The sequence below is a fragment of the Cyprinus carpio genome, chromosome A17 (genome assembly GCF_018340385.1).
Source record: "Cyprinus carpio isolate SPL01 chromosome A17, ASM1834038v1, whole genome shotgun sequence".
Lineage (NCBI taxonomy): Eukaryota > Metazoa > Chordata > Actinopteri > Cypriniformes > Cyprinidae > Cyprinus > Cyprinus carpio.
The window spans coordinates 1,832,488-1,847,692 of record NC_056588.1 but is presented as its reverse complement, the minus strand read 5'-3'; the positions used below and the strand labels follow the sequence as shown (position 1 = coordinate 1,847,692).

At 28.4% G+C, this 15,205-nt stretch overlaps 1 protein-coding gene across 1 annotated transcript in view; it reads left to right on the top strand.

The window, feature by feature from the left end:
- Nucleotides 1-15,205, top strand: part of LOC109055844 (1-phosphatidylinositol 4,5-bisphosphate phosphodiesterase beta-1) — a 69,934-nt gene that overhangs the window by 20,537 nt on the left and 34,192 nt on the right. Inside the window, 6 exon segments of the mRNA XM_042773369.1 lie at nucleotides 1,381-1,612; nucleotides 9,900-9,952; nucleotides 10,092-10,171; nucleotides 11,459-11,512; nucleotides 11,606-11,681; nucleotides 13,543-13,643. Of these exon segments, the coding sequence (XP_042629303.1) occupies nucleotides 1,381-1,612; nucleotides 9,900-9,952; nucleotides 10,092-10,171; nucleotides 11,459-11,512; nucleotides 11,606-11,681; nucleotides 13,543-13,643 (596 nt within the window).

Here is a 15,205-nt window from a genome sequence, read left to right as displayed (position 1 = left end):
GCAGAAGCATGGCTGTTGCTCATTCGTAGAGTCAGTGAGTTAAACTTTCATATGTAACTCGTCCAGGAGCGAGGTGTTTACAGAGGGCAACAGCAACTTTCTGAAGGTGAGAATCAAACACGAGCGATGGAGGAATAAAATCAGTTTTTAAGAAACTTGCTGGTTCGGTACTGAAGTGTAAGACATGATCGTTTACACTGTGCAGATTCTTATTAGTTCGTAAAGGCACATAAATTAGAGCATTTATTTATTGATTGATTTGTTTGTTTGTGTCTTTATTTGTTTGTGTATTAATTTATTTTCCCTCATTAATATTATATATACACACACACACACACACACACACACACACCACACCCACACACCACATATATATATATATATATATATATATATATATATATATATATTATATATATATATATATATATATATACACTCATTAATTTTTTTATGTATTTGAATGTTATTTATAAATCTCACTTAGTGTTTTTATTTACATATTTGTACATAATTGTATTTATTTAGTTAGTTATTTATACATCTTCATTATTCATGTTTTATATTTTTATGTATTTGAATTTTATTTATTTATAAATACATCTCTCAAAGTTTTTCATTTATATATCTATACATGACTCTTTTAGTTATTTATAAATCTCACTCATTAATGTTTTTTAATGTTTTTTTTTTTTTACTTTTCTTTGTAAATCAGTGTTTTTATACAGTTATACATTTAATCACTTATTTTTTTAATCATGAATTTCTGTGAAGCTGCTTTGAAACAATTGCGAAAAATGCTACACAAATAAAATTAAATTAATAAATTATTAAATTAAATTAATGAATTAATAAATGTAATGTATAAATACATAAAATGTTTAGTATAAATAAAAATATGCATATGCATGCGTGCATGAAAGACCTCAGTTTCTTCAGAATGTAAAAATCTATTTTTTTCTTGTTGTTGTTTTCCCGCACTGTTGCAGTATGTGTTCTTATCTCTGTTTTCAGGAGGTTGTTTCCCTGTATAATTACCAGGTGTCAAAACATAAATCACTAAATAAAGGTTTTCTACAAAACAATACTTGCCTGCTGGTTTAATACTGTATGACACCTGAATATTTCTTACTCATTTTACTGCAACTTTTGTTAAAGTAACATCTATTCATTGAGCATTTGCTCTTGTCCAAAGCCAATTATGAATGAGGTTAATAATGCATGCATTGCATTTATTTATTTAGCATTTTTCCAAAGCAATATAAATTATCAATTATAAGAAACCAAAAGTATTAGCATCACCTCAGCACTACAGCAGTACGAACTAACGTATCTGAACTCAAGATCTAACACATCTCACTTGTTTTAATTGCTTATTAGCGACATGAAAAGGCTTCGCTCAGTGCCAGGCTGACTTTCATTGTCCGTCAGGTCGTTCTCTCGTCTTTGGTGGTTGAAAGCGATCCAGTGAGCTCAAAGCCAGTGATTCTGGTCAGAGCAGATGCGCCGTGGCCCTTCACTTTGATACGACATGGTTCGGTTAAATCCGGCTCCCAAAGGCAGCGAGGTCTCGATGCATGTTACCATAGAAACTCTGATGGAAAGGCTCCCTGTATGTGACCGGAGCCAAAGGCGCCGGAGCTAATGAGGTTGCGAGAAAGGGCATCCAACATGGCGAGGAGCCTCGCGGAGGACAAGGTGACAACAATGACAACAGCGGCTCTCCAGCGCGCCCGCGGCCCAGAGACGCTGACTCATCTGATTTAAAACCTCCTCCTTAACAGCTCTGCCATCATCAGAGTGAATATGCATTTCACTGCATTCTTTCCAGACCCAAAGAGAGAAAGCGTTGGTGATTATCACAGATGTAGGTGGACTGACGCTTTTGTTGAGAACCCTTGTTAGTGGTGTTTGCTAGAGAAAGCATCAGTAATTCTATTCGGTGATTTGGACAAACACACTTACTTTGGGATTTCTGGTCGCACCATTTGTTCTGATAAAAATTGTGATTGTAAAGTTTTTCTTTTATTTTGCATGAGTATGTAAAAAGCACCAGGTTTGCAGTACTTCTTTGTAAGGCTGCATAATTTGGCCAAAAATTGTGATTCTATATGACTCTAAAATTTAAATTTAAGTAATAATAATAAGAGTAATATTAAATGTTTCATTTAGGCAAAAACTGAAAATGAAAATAGTTGATTTAATATTTTAAAATGACTCTAAAATTAAAATTATATAATTGATGCAACAAACTGTTTTTTTAAGTATATTAAATCATCTAAACTAAAATTAAAGTTTTCATTTAGCCAAAAACCGAAACCAAAAATAGTTCATTTAATTATCAGTTAATTACATTTATTTAATAATCAACACTTGAATACAAACTGATTTGCATATAAACATTTAAGTTGCACATAAAAGTTTATATAATAATCAATGAATTAATCACATTTATTTAATAATCAATGCAGTTATGTTTCCACTCGAGTTCGTTGTTGAAATGTTTAAATGGTGGCTTTAATAAAAATTTGTTTTCATGACATATTTATTCAAACATACAGTACATTAAATAATTAATGCAACAGCCTAATTAAAAAAAAAAAATGAATATGTAGTTAATATATAATATATACTAAATACTCAACACATCACTAAAAAAAATAAAAAAACAAAAAAAAAAAAAAAAAAAAAAAAAAAAATAGTAGTAGTAGTAATCATTATTATTATTATTATTAAATATTATACTTTTTTTTTTTTACAATATTATTTATTATTAAATAAAATAGAAAGCAGCTAGCAACCCTAGGATGTGTTGAGATGATGTCAGTGGTTTTTGTGATATGCTGCAGAAAGCGATTGACTCGCTCTTGGTTTTTCAGCAGGAATATTGTTTTATTACAAGCAGTGCTGGATTCCTGAAGACAGAGAGAGAAATGAACAGAGGTCTCCGTGCACAGGAGAGCTGTAATATATGCAGGTGTGCAGATAAATCTAAATCCAATTTATTTTCCTCTCAGCAGGACCTTTCATTTTGCCCCGCGTCCTGCAGAGAATAAAAAACGAGATTTGCATGAAACAAGCACATGTGAGAGAATTCCAGACTTCACATGATGATACAGAGTTTGAGAGTTTGACGTGCGGTTATTATGGAAAAAGCTGCAGTTTTATTAAATGCATGCTTGATAGTTTACTGTTATTGACAATGAAAAAATAAAGAAAATATTTGTATTGTAATTTTACATTTGTACTATAAAATAAAATAATATTTATAGTACGAAATAATTTTTACAACATATTTCTTGTTTTGTTTAATATTTTTATTTTATATATTAATATTTTACAGTCATGTTAAATAGATCAAAAACATTGTAAATAAAAATGGACTGAATACATATAAAGATAATAATAATAATAACTGTTATTATTATTATTATTATTATTATTATTATTATTATTATTATTATTATTATTATTATTATTATTTAGAATCCGACAGTTTTTTTCACAGTACAATATTTTTTATAGTACTGTAGTATTTTTACAATAAATTTCTAATTGTATTATATTTTTTATTATTTATAATATGTAGTATTTTGTATTGTAGTATTTTTACAAAATATATTTATTTAATATTTTTATTGATCGATAAACCTAATGAAACTCATGATTATTAAAACTAAATAATATAATAATTACTATCAATATAATTATATCAAAAACAGAATAGATCAAAATCAGTGTAAATGAAATGCCAATTGGAAAGGGATTTCTTTTTACTTTTTTAATTCACTTTATGGTTATAGAATGCGATGTTTGATGTTTAAGGAAAATTAAGAAATTAAGATGTAGATATTTTTATTGTAATTTTACAGTTGTGTCCTGTGAAATTAATAAGTAGCTACATATAGTTTATTTGTACAATAGTATTTTTTTTACAAAATATTTACATTTTTATTTATTAATAATTAAGAATAAGAATAAAACTCATAATTGGAAAGATTATTATTATTATTATTTTTTTTAACAGAACACAATACGAGATGGATTAATGTTTGAAAATAAAGAAATGAAGATGTGAATATTAGTATTGTTATTTAACAATTGTACTATAATTTGTTTTTATTATTATTTATTAATTATTTTGCAGGACAGTGGTATTTTTTTGTGGATTTTATTCTCATTTATTTATTTAATATTTTTATTAAATGATCAGAATACAAAAAAAATTATAATTATAATTTTTAGTCATTTTGAACAGATCAAAAACAGTGTAGAGAGTTGAGAGTAGCTTTATGGTTACAGAAAGAGGTTTGAGTTGGTTATAAAGAGTAAAGAGTTTTATTTTTATTTTTTCACAAATTGTTTAAAAATCAAAAATTGATTTTTCATCTTTTTTCTATGCAGATGCACTCTACTGCGAAAATCACCCCAGTCTTTCTAGAGTGGTTAATTCTTTCTAAATAGATCTATTCAAATCATCTCAATGAAAATTTTTGCAATATCATGCAGTCCAAGTGATTCAAACAAGAACACCCTCGAATTATTAAATCAAAAAACAACCACATAGAAATCATGATATTAATGTTTAAGAATAAAAAACAATAATAAAAATGTAAAAGATAATACATGCATCATGTCAAGTGCACATTTTCATACAGAAAAATAAAATGCAATGAAAATAATCATGCAGTAAGCATAGGCTATTTACAGGCTTGATCTTTTTTTAGCAGCGATCTCACACACATCTGTCCGGCTGACACAGAACTCCCCTTTTAAAGAGTCAATTTAATATTCAATAACTGCATGTATTATTCATGTGCTATTCAGGAAAATGGTGTCTGCAGTTAGCACACAGTGGCCTTTCACTAATGAACCTGTGCCGTCTGTCATTGCTGTATAATACAATAATTATCAATATCTACAAAATCAAAACAGAAACAAAGCTGCAATGACCCAAAACAATTCATAACACACAAAGAAAACGGGAAGAACATGCACAGACAATATTATAATACAATATTTTTCTTTCTTTACCCATGTAAAAGCTTAAAGGTTTTTTTTTTTTTTTTTTTTTTTTTTTTTTTTAAAAATAAAGGTTTGATGATTAAACTTTTAAAATTGAAGAAATGTCAATATTGTAATTTTACAGTTATAATGTAAATTTAAAGTTTATATTATTTTTAGACTTGATTTTATAGTGAAATATTACAATAGTAATGTCTCGTAGTTTTTTATTTTGTATTTTATTTTTCTGCAAGTATAATTTTTTTATTATATATAATTATTATAATTTTTTTAAATATATTTGTGTTTAATACATTTATTTTATTTTATATAATTTATTTAATAATAATAATAATAATAATAATAATAATAGCCAAATTTATATATTTATATATATTATTTTTCTTAAATACTTAAATTGTTTTTATTTTACAGTAAAATATTACATTAATAATATCTCTTATTTTGTATTTTAGGTTCTATTTTATTAGTATTTTATTTTTGTGCATTTTCTATTTTATACATTTAAAATGTTTTTTATTATTATTTAATATTATATAATTAATAATAATAATAATAATAATAGCCAAATTGATGTTATTATATAATTTTTCTTAAATAATTGTTTTTATTTTACAGATAAATATTACATTATTAATATATCATATTTTGTTTTTTAGTATTTTTTTTTTTTTTTTTTAATTAGTATTAATTAATAATTTCTCTGTGATCTTGTGGTCTGTAGATCCTTCAATGTGCATCTGTGGGTTTTTTCTTGCCTGTTTTATGGTCTAACAGCTGAAAATCGTGCATTCATGAGCACTAATTGACTTGGAAAACACCACTAACAGAAATCTACAAGCACATTCTTGATGTTCAGCATTTAAATGTGTTTACAGAAATATATGGTGTGTTTAATAATGTTTTTAATCTTTTTATAGTGTCATTGGCGTCTCCCTCAGAGCAGCTGTTCAGCTGAATCATGATGATTTAATCTCCAATTTAATCACCAAGATTTACATAATTTACAAATGCAATTTCTGTAGGTTCAAACATGAAGGACATGCAAATTAAGCTTATATTTCACCCAAAAATCTACATTTGCTGAAAATGTGTTCACCCTCAGGCCATCCAGGACGTAGATCAGATTTGGAGAAATGTAGCATTGCATCAGTGTTTGACAAATGGATGCTCTGCAGTGAATGGGTGCCGTCAGAATGAGAGTCCAAACAGCTGATAAAAACATCACAATAATCCACAGCACTCCAGTCCATCAGTTAATGTCATGAAAAGTGACGTTTCTAACTAAAACATGAGTCTAAATCTGCATAGATCAAGCACCGTTTACAAGCCAAAACAGCTCTAAACAGATATATGGGTAGATTTTGATTTAAGAGACAACAAGAGATGGACATTTTTCACCGGAGGAAGCGTTATTATGGATTATGGACTCTTATTTTAGCCGGAAGCAACAGTTTAATGTTAAAAATGTCTTGATGGATGTGATTCTTTTGGCTTCACAAGACATTAACTGATGGACTGGAGTGCTGTGGATTACTTGTGGATTATTATGATGTTTTTATCAGCTGTTTGGACTCTCATTCTGACGGCACCCATTCACTGCAGAGCATCCATTGCTAAGACACTGATGCAGTGCTACATTTCTACAATAATACGATCCAGTAAGCGTCTGTGTCATCATGAAAAAAACAATCTTTAGAACATTTTCAGCAAATTTACATTTTTGGGTCAACTATTCCTTTAATTCATGTGAACACCTAATTCTGATTATTTTACAGAAAAAAAACTTGTCTTTATAATCTTGCATCAAAGTAAGAGTGGTTGCAAATGGCATCTTGATTGCTGTATTTATGCTTTCACAGAAATAAAAGGAAACGTTGGATTCATTGATGTACTCTATTTTGGGTGTGACGGTCTATTCAGTGTTTGCACATCTTTCCGTTTGAATCAAATATTTATGAGCATCATTTAGCAATGGATCTAAATGCTAGTTTGGAGCGAGAGGTTTGTGGCTTCCGGAGCTCTGATGAATGTAGACTCTGTAATAGCGTGCTTTTCCTCTGGGTGTGTTGTGGGCATATTGTTTTTTGAGTCACATCTGAAACTGATAAAACGTTTGATTGTTCTTGATGAAAAAACATCAGGTGTCTTTTTTCCATATGTTGTCGGTGACGTGTTCATGTGCACTTTGGGATTCACTCGTCCTCATGCAAACATCCAGAAGTGTTCAGTGGTGGGAGTGATTTCACCCTTGATTATGTTTGTTCGATTTGTCTGATTATATTTGTCTGCTGTGGCATGGATTGCACTTGCACATGATAAACACATCATAATAAAAAAAAAACATTAATTCATTTCTTAGTTATTTATATATAAAAAAGTAAAATAAAAATATTTTTGTAAAATTTAAAAAAAAAAAAAAAAGACTCCAGTGTAAAATCTTGGTCATGAAGCCATAACAAAAAAAAAAAAAATAAATATAATTTTTTTTTTTAATAAAAAAAATTTTTCTCCTAATTTAAAATCATTAAAAAAGTTAATAAAAAAATATGATAAAAGTGTTGTGTCCAATGTAAAATCGTATCTTAAAGTAATTTTAATAAAAAAATCAAAAAAAAAAACAAAAAAAAAAAAAAAAACTATTGAATTACTTAAACATTTCTTTCTACTACATAAAAAAAAAAAAAAAAAAAGTATTAAATGTAAAATCTGGGTCCTGAATTTAGTCCAATGAAAGCTAAATTTTATTTATTTAATACATTTAATTTTTTTGATTACTTTTGCATGATAAAAAAGTGAAGTAAATATAACAAAAGCAAAATGTAGGTAGAATTTATTTGTTTGTTTGTTTAGTTATTTATTTAGTTATATAATATATTTATATCAATTTAATTAATCAAATTACTTATATTATAAAAAAGTATATAAAATGAACTAAACTAAATTATAAAAAAAAAAACAAAATCAAAAAACAATTTCAATAAAAACAAAAATCATGAAGAATGAATTGCAAAGTGAATTTGCTTACAAACACACACACACACACACACACACACACACATACCCCCCCCCACACACACATATATTATATATATATCGTTTTTTTCGCATTTTTACCATATTGAAATTGATAACTTGTTAGATTTTTTCAATTTGTTGTCGGTGACACGTTCATGTTCTCTTTGGGATTTCACTCACTTGCTCGCTCGTTCTCAATCATCCAGATGTGTTCGGCAGGGGGAGTGTTTTTCAGGCTTGATTATGTTTGTTAAAGCATTGGTTCTGCTGTGGCACGGATGGCTCTCACTCATCAACCCTTGATTGGAGAGTCGTAGCGGTGGCTTTAATTAGCCGCTAACAGCTGAAAGACGAACACACACCTGATGCACAGCTGCATGAGCTTCCGAGAGAAACACTTGTTGAACGACGCGACAGATGAAAGATCTGCTCCAAAACCAGAGAGGCTTCCTACCTGATGAACACTTTCAGCTACAGACGAAAAGCTCTTTTGGCTGAAAATCGGCTCCACATTGCAGCTTATTCCGGCCAAAAAACACCCACTCAGACAGGAACAGAGCATCTGACCGACGCACATTTACAAATATCAAGGTCAAAATCAAACAATTATCACATACATAATTAATTTTGTATTTTTGTATTTTTTTTTTTAATAAGTTTTTTTAAAAAAAAGTATCCAATGTAAAATTTGGGTCTTGAAGTAATTTCAATAAAAGGAAAATTGAGGTAGAATGTATTTATTTATTTATTTAGAGGAAAACAATTGAGAGTTAATTTCATAAAAAAAATGATAGAATTGGAAATTTCATTCATTCATTCATCCATCCATCCATTTCTTTATACCTACTTTTATGTATTTTTAATTTCTTTATTTATTTTTAGCTATTTTAATTTTGCTATTTTATCTATCTATTTATTTATTTGTTAATTTTATTATTTATTAAAATATTTGTCTACCTACCTGTTTATTCATCCATCCACCCGTTTATCCATTATTCATTCATTCATTCATTCATTTATACATATACAATTGCTATTTTTTCTATCTATTTATTTGTTTATTTTGTTCATTTATATATTCATCTACCATTATTTATTTATTTATTTTAATACATTTTAGATTTTGGTTATTTTTGTGCGATAAAAAAGTGTTGCGTCCAAGCGTTATAAAGTAATTTTAATAATCTATATTATATATATATATATATATATTATATATACACACACTTTTTCTGTATATCCATCTATCCATTATTTATTTATATTAATGCATTTCATTTTTTTGTATTTTTGTGTGATATTAAAATTGAGTCAAGTAATATTAATAAAAGTAATTTGTTTGTTTTTGTATTTTAGATAAAAACAATAAAGTGTAAATATTAATACAAATTGGCTAAAAATGTATGTTATTTATTTATACATTTATCTATATATTTATAGATTTATTCTTTATTAATTTATTATTAATGAATTAATCATCTAGCTGTCCACTGTTTGATTATATTAATACATTTCATTTCAATGTAAAATGCTGGTCCTGAAGTAATTTCAGTAAAAGGAAAAAATATTTAAATATGAATAGTTTCTCTTGTATGATATAAAAGTGTGTGTGCTGAAGATGAACTAGCTGATGCATTAGATGTTGTTACAGATAAAAGCGCTCACGGGAAGCGGTTGTGGGCGAGATCGCAGCAGTCTTAAAGAGGCGTTACAGGCTTATTCTGCTGTGTTTTATGGCGGCGTGGTTTCATTACTGCGCTTTTCCCTCAGGAAGCGAAGCTGCGGGAGCTGCTGGATGTGGGGAATCTGGTGGGACGGATAGAGAACCGGATGACGACACCCGACAAGGTAAACAACAATCCTAAATCACAACCTGAACTTCATGGCCTTCCAAGAAGACGTCGCTAAGGTGTTTTACTGCCTCTGAACATTTCATTAGATCAGCGGAGCGTGGAGTGGCAGATGAGATACTTGTGCAGCATAAATCCTAGTCAGGATACTTGACCTGAAATGTTTTAATGAAAATGGCTTTTGTGTTTGTGATAAAGGAGTGGGCACACGAGCTCTTCAGTCTGGCGTCTAACCTGCTCGCTCAAAACATGGGCCGAGAGTCCTGTCTGGAGAAAGCGTGAGTACCTGATGTTTATATGTGCCTGCTTCTGTCAGGAGGCCGTTCACACCTCAATCACATGATTTTTTCTATCAAAAGTTTTTAAATGTGTTTATAAGTCATTGTCAGGAAGCAGTACCAGATTTAAAAGAATATACGGTAACACTTCACTGAAAGCCTTGTGTAATGCATAATGCACTGCAGGGTATTCATAATGTACTGTATGCTGTAATACGTTATATCATTTTATAAATAATTGTAACCAAAGTTAAAATGCATTATAGGAAGGTTTGTTAGTCATGTGTTTTAATGCATTGTGGTTTATAAAGGTGTGACAATTAAAAAAGGTATTAGAATGTATTATAACTGTGGTTACAGTTATTCACGAGATCATACTGTGCATTACAAGCCATAGTTAATGCATTAAAACGACATTTACAATGCATAATATATAAAAGCTTTAAGTAAAGCATTACAGAATATGCTTTTATTAATTCATTTATATTATTCAATTAATTAATTCATTAATTAGTGAATTAATCTTGTTTAATTAATTGGTACTTTAATTTTTTTTATTTGTTTGTTTGTTTGTTTGTTTGTTTTTGGGAACTAACCCTTTAAAACAGGCAAATCAATTTTAATTGGAAAACAATAGTGTTTATTTCAGTAAAATACAAATTTAGATTTCTGTGTGTGTGCGTGTGTGTGTGTGTGTGTGTGTGATTGTCTATTTTTAATCTGTGTATTTTTACCTAATTATATGAAATAATTTTAAGTAATAAAATATTAATCAATCAATCAATCAATCAATCAATTAATATATCAGTATTTTTCTTTCTTTTATTTTTGATTATTTGGTTATTTTTGGAGGATAAAAAACGTTTTGTGTTCAATGTAAAATCTGTGTCCCTAAGTAACTTTGAATTGTATTTATTTAGTTAGTTAGTATATACTTTTTAAAATCTAACTATATATAAATTTTTGTTTGTTATCTTATTTAGCATTTTGTCTATTTTTATGTATTTATAAATTTATTTTTATTACATTATCTTTTTTTATTTTTAATCTTTTATTTGTGTATTTCTTTTTTTTTATCTGTTTTTATCAACTTGTTTTATCTTTTTGTCTGTCTATATTTATCTATTTATTGAATTATTTGTGTACTGGTGATGAATGGGCATAAATATTGTGTGTATATATCTATATTTATATATCTGTATCTACTGTATAAACACAATCAGTCAGTCATGGAGACACTGTTTCCTGAGAATGACTGATTTTCACATGAAATTGTTTTATCACCAGCTTCACGAGACTCAAGCTGCAGACGAATCAAGAGGGTCGAATCCCAGTGAAAAAGTAAGACCCCTTTCGTCTCCACCTCTGCCTCACACGATGAAGCAGAATGTGACCTGATCTGAATCCTCCTCATGTTTCTCTGTCTCTCTGCAGCATCTTCCGCTTGTTCTCGACTGACCGGAAGCGCGTGGAGACGGCGCTGGAGAGCTGCAATCTTCCAGCCGGCCGGGTGAGCATATGTTCGGCTAATCGCTCCAGAATCCCGCTGGCAGACAGGAAGACAACACCTCACCACACCAAATCAATTTCAATTTTTTACCAAAATCGTGTGCTTTCGGATCGAGGCATGCCACTTGACAAATGACAGTTTTCACTTCCAGAATCAAAATGAGTTTGTTTGTTTGCCTTATCATTTTATGGCAATTGTAAAGGTTGAACATTGAACACAGAGATTTTCCCAAAATTACACAATCTTAAAAAACCTCATAACTAAAAAAGAAATATAACTAATAATAAATACTGACCTATCCTTTCACACACATTCATTTAACTCACATTTAATTTATTTTTTAGTTTAGTTTTTTTATATATATTTTTTTCTTCCAATTTTCTATTATTTATCTTTTATTTGTGTTTGTTTGTTTTTTTCTGTTATTTTATTTATTTGTTTATAATTTTATGCATATATTTATTTATACATTATTTTTATCTATTTTTATATTTTATCTATATTTATTTATACATTATTTTATCTATTTTTCTGTTATTATTTGTATCTATTTATTTGTTTTTTTATTTTTCTGTTTATTTATCTTTTATTTATTTATTTATTATCTGTTATTTTATTTGTTCATACTCTTATTTTTATATTTTAAAAAAAAAATAAAAATATATACATATACATTTATTTTATCTTTTCTTCTGTTTTTTATTTTTTATCTGTTTATTTTTATCCATTTAGTTTTATTATTTTATTTAGTTTTTTTCTGTTTTAATCCATATGTATTTATTTATTTTTACATGTGTACTTTTTTATTTAATTTGTACATATTTTTTATTTATTTATACATTTTGACTATTTATTTATTTATTCGTCCAATTTTTCTGTTTATTTATCTTTTATTTATTTATTTTTATTTATCTGTTTATTTTTTATTTATACATTTTTATTTATTTATTTATTTATAATTTGTTTTATCTGTTTATCTGTTTGTTTGTTTTTTCTGATCTTTCACTCCCAGGATCAAGGGGAGTCTATTTGTTTGCCTTATCGTTTTACAGCTAATCTAAAGGTTGAATGTTGAACACAGGGAGATTTTCTAAATCCATAATGTTAAAAGGCCTCGAGAGAGTCGGGAGGGAAGAAAAAATTTAACAACTAATAAAAAATCACAACATCCTCCTCCTACTAACCAACAACAACAACATCCTATTATCTTTTTTCTCCTTTTTCTTTGTTTGCTGCTTTTATATTTTGGTCAACAAAGCATTAATCAGCCGCGGGCGCTGGATGCTTTGAATGTTTCCTGTGGGAGATGAACGTCTGACAGCATGTGGATGACATTGAGTGATGTTTGCTCTCCGACAGCGTTGTCCATTATTGGGATTGTCGTAACAAAACAGTTGATTCGTTTTCAGCTGAACTAGTGGTTCTTAGGATGAAATGAGCTAATTAATTTTGAGGCAAGCTTAAATATTTTTGTTTTTATTCATATGAGGCCACTTGTTAATAAAAGCAGGTTTAGCTTCTCTATTTTTGGCGATTAATTGCTTGCGTGAGACTGAAGACTCGTTGTTATTGTCATATGTTATATATTGTATAACAAATACATGAATATGTATTTCATACCATGGTTAAACTCTATATTAAAACAATATGTACACACACACACAAAAAAAAACACTGTATAATAAAATAACAACTACAGTACGTGGGGTAAGGTTAGATTTAGGGGTAGGTTCAGGGTTAGTACCTAATTATTACCCAATTATTGTAATTGTTATAAGTACATAGTATGTGCATGCGGAACAGGAGGGTAAAATAAAGTGCTACACATAATTTGATTGTCTGTTCTTGTTCATCTCTGCAGAATGACTCCATCCCTTTGGAGGATTTGACACCTGATGTTTACAAATCGTTCATCAACAACCTCTGCCCACGATCTGAGATTAACCAAATATTTGCTGATCTGTAAGTCTTTATGGAGCCATTTTCAGATGATGCTGTTGCTAAGAATGGCTTCAATAAGAGAAAATTTTGTATTTATTTATTTATTTATTTATTTATTTATTTATTTATTTATTTATTCACTTACTTAATTATCCATTTATCTATTCATACTTTATGCATTTAATTATGCATTATTTGTATCTATTGATTTGTTTTTATGATTTATATGTTTTATCTATTTCTTTATTTTTCTATTTTTTTTTTAATTTATTTACCCTTTATTTATTACACTTTTACTTTTTTTATCTGGCTTTATTTATTTAAACTTTTAATGATTTATACATTGTTGTATATATTTGTCTGTTTTTCTGTTTTCATCCATGTATTTATTTGTCTAATTTAAAAAAAAAGTATATATTTATTTATTTATATTTTTTTTATCTGTTCATTTATTTATACATTGTTTTTATGTGTTTATCTGTTTTTGTTTGTTTTTATCTATTTATTTATTTGTCAAATTTTTCTATATATTTATTAATATTTAATTTATTTATACATTTATCTGTTTATTTCATCTATTTGTTTAGATATATTTCTTTATTTACCAGTTTTTTCCTGTTTTTATCTATTTTATTTGTCTGGTTTTATTATTTTATAATTATATTATATTTTTATGTTCATTTTAATGTTATTTATTTATTTATACATTGGTTTTATGTTTTTTTTTTTCAGTTTTTATATATGTATTTATTTATTTGTATGTTTGTTTTTCCTGATATTTATTTATTTATTTATTCGTTTATTTTTATATTTATCTTTTGTTTATGTATACTATTATGTTAATTTTACTGTTTTATAGTTTTTTTATTCATTATTCATAATTTTATTTTTCTCAGCTTCCATTTCTCATTTTATGTATTTATTTATTCATATATATATATATATATATATATACAGTATACATAAACAAAAGCTAAATAGAAAAATAAATATATATACACTGAATAAACAAACTCTTTTGTTTTTGCCCCCATTTTTGATGAGCTGTACTCAAAGATCTAAGACTTTTTCTATGTAAACAAAAGGCCTGTTTCTCTCAAATATTGTTCACAAATCTGTCTAAATCTGTGTTAGTGAGCACTTCTCCTTTCTCGAGATAATCCATCCACCTCACATGTGTGGCATGTCAAGATGCTGATTAGACAGCATGATTATTGCACAGGTGTGCCTTAGGCTGGCCACAATAAAAGGCCACTCTAAAATGTGCAGTTTTATCACACAGCACAATGCCACAGATGTCTCAAGTTTTGGGGGAGCATGCAATTGGTATGCTGACTGCAGGAATGTCCACCAGAGCTGTTGCCCGTGAATTTAATGTTCATTTCTCTACCATTAGCCATCTCTAAAGGCGTTTCAGAGAATTTGGCAGTACATCCAACCGGCTTCACAACCGCAGATCACGTGTAACCACACCAGCCCAGGACCTCCACATCCAGCATCTTCACCTCCAAGATCGTCTGAGACCAACCACCCGGACAGCTGCTGCAACAATCAGTTTACATAACCAAAGAATTTCTGCACAA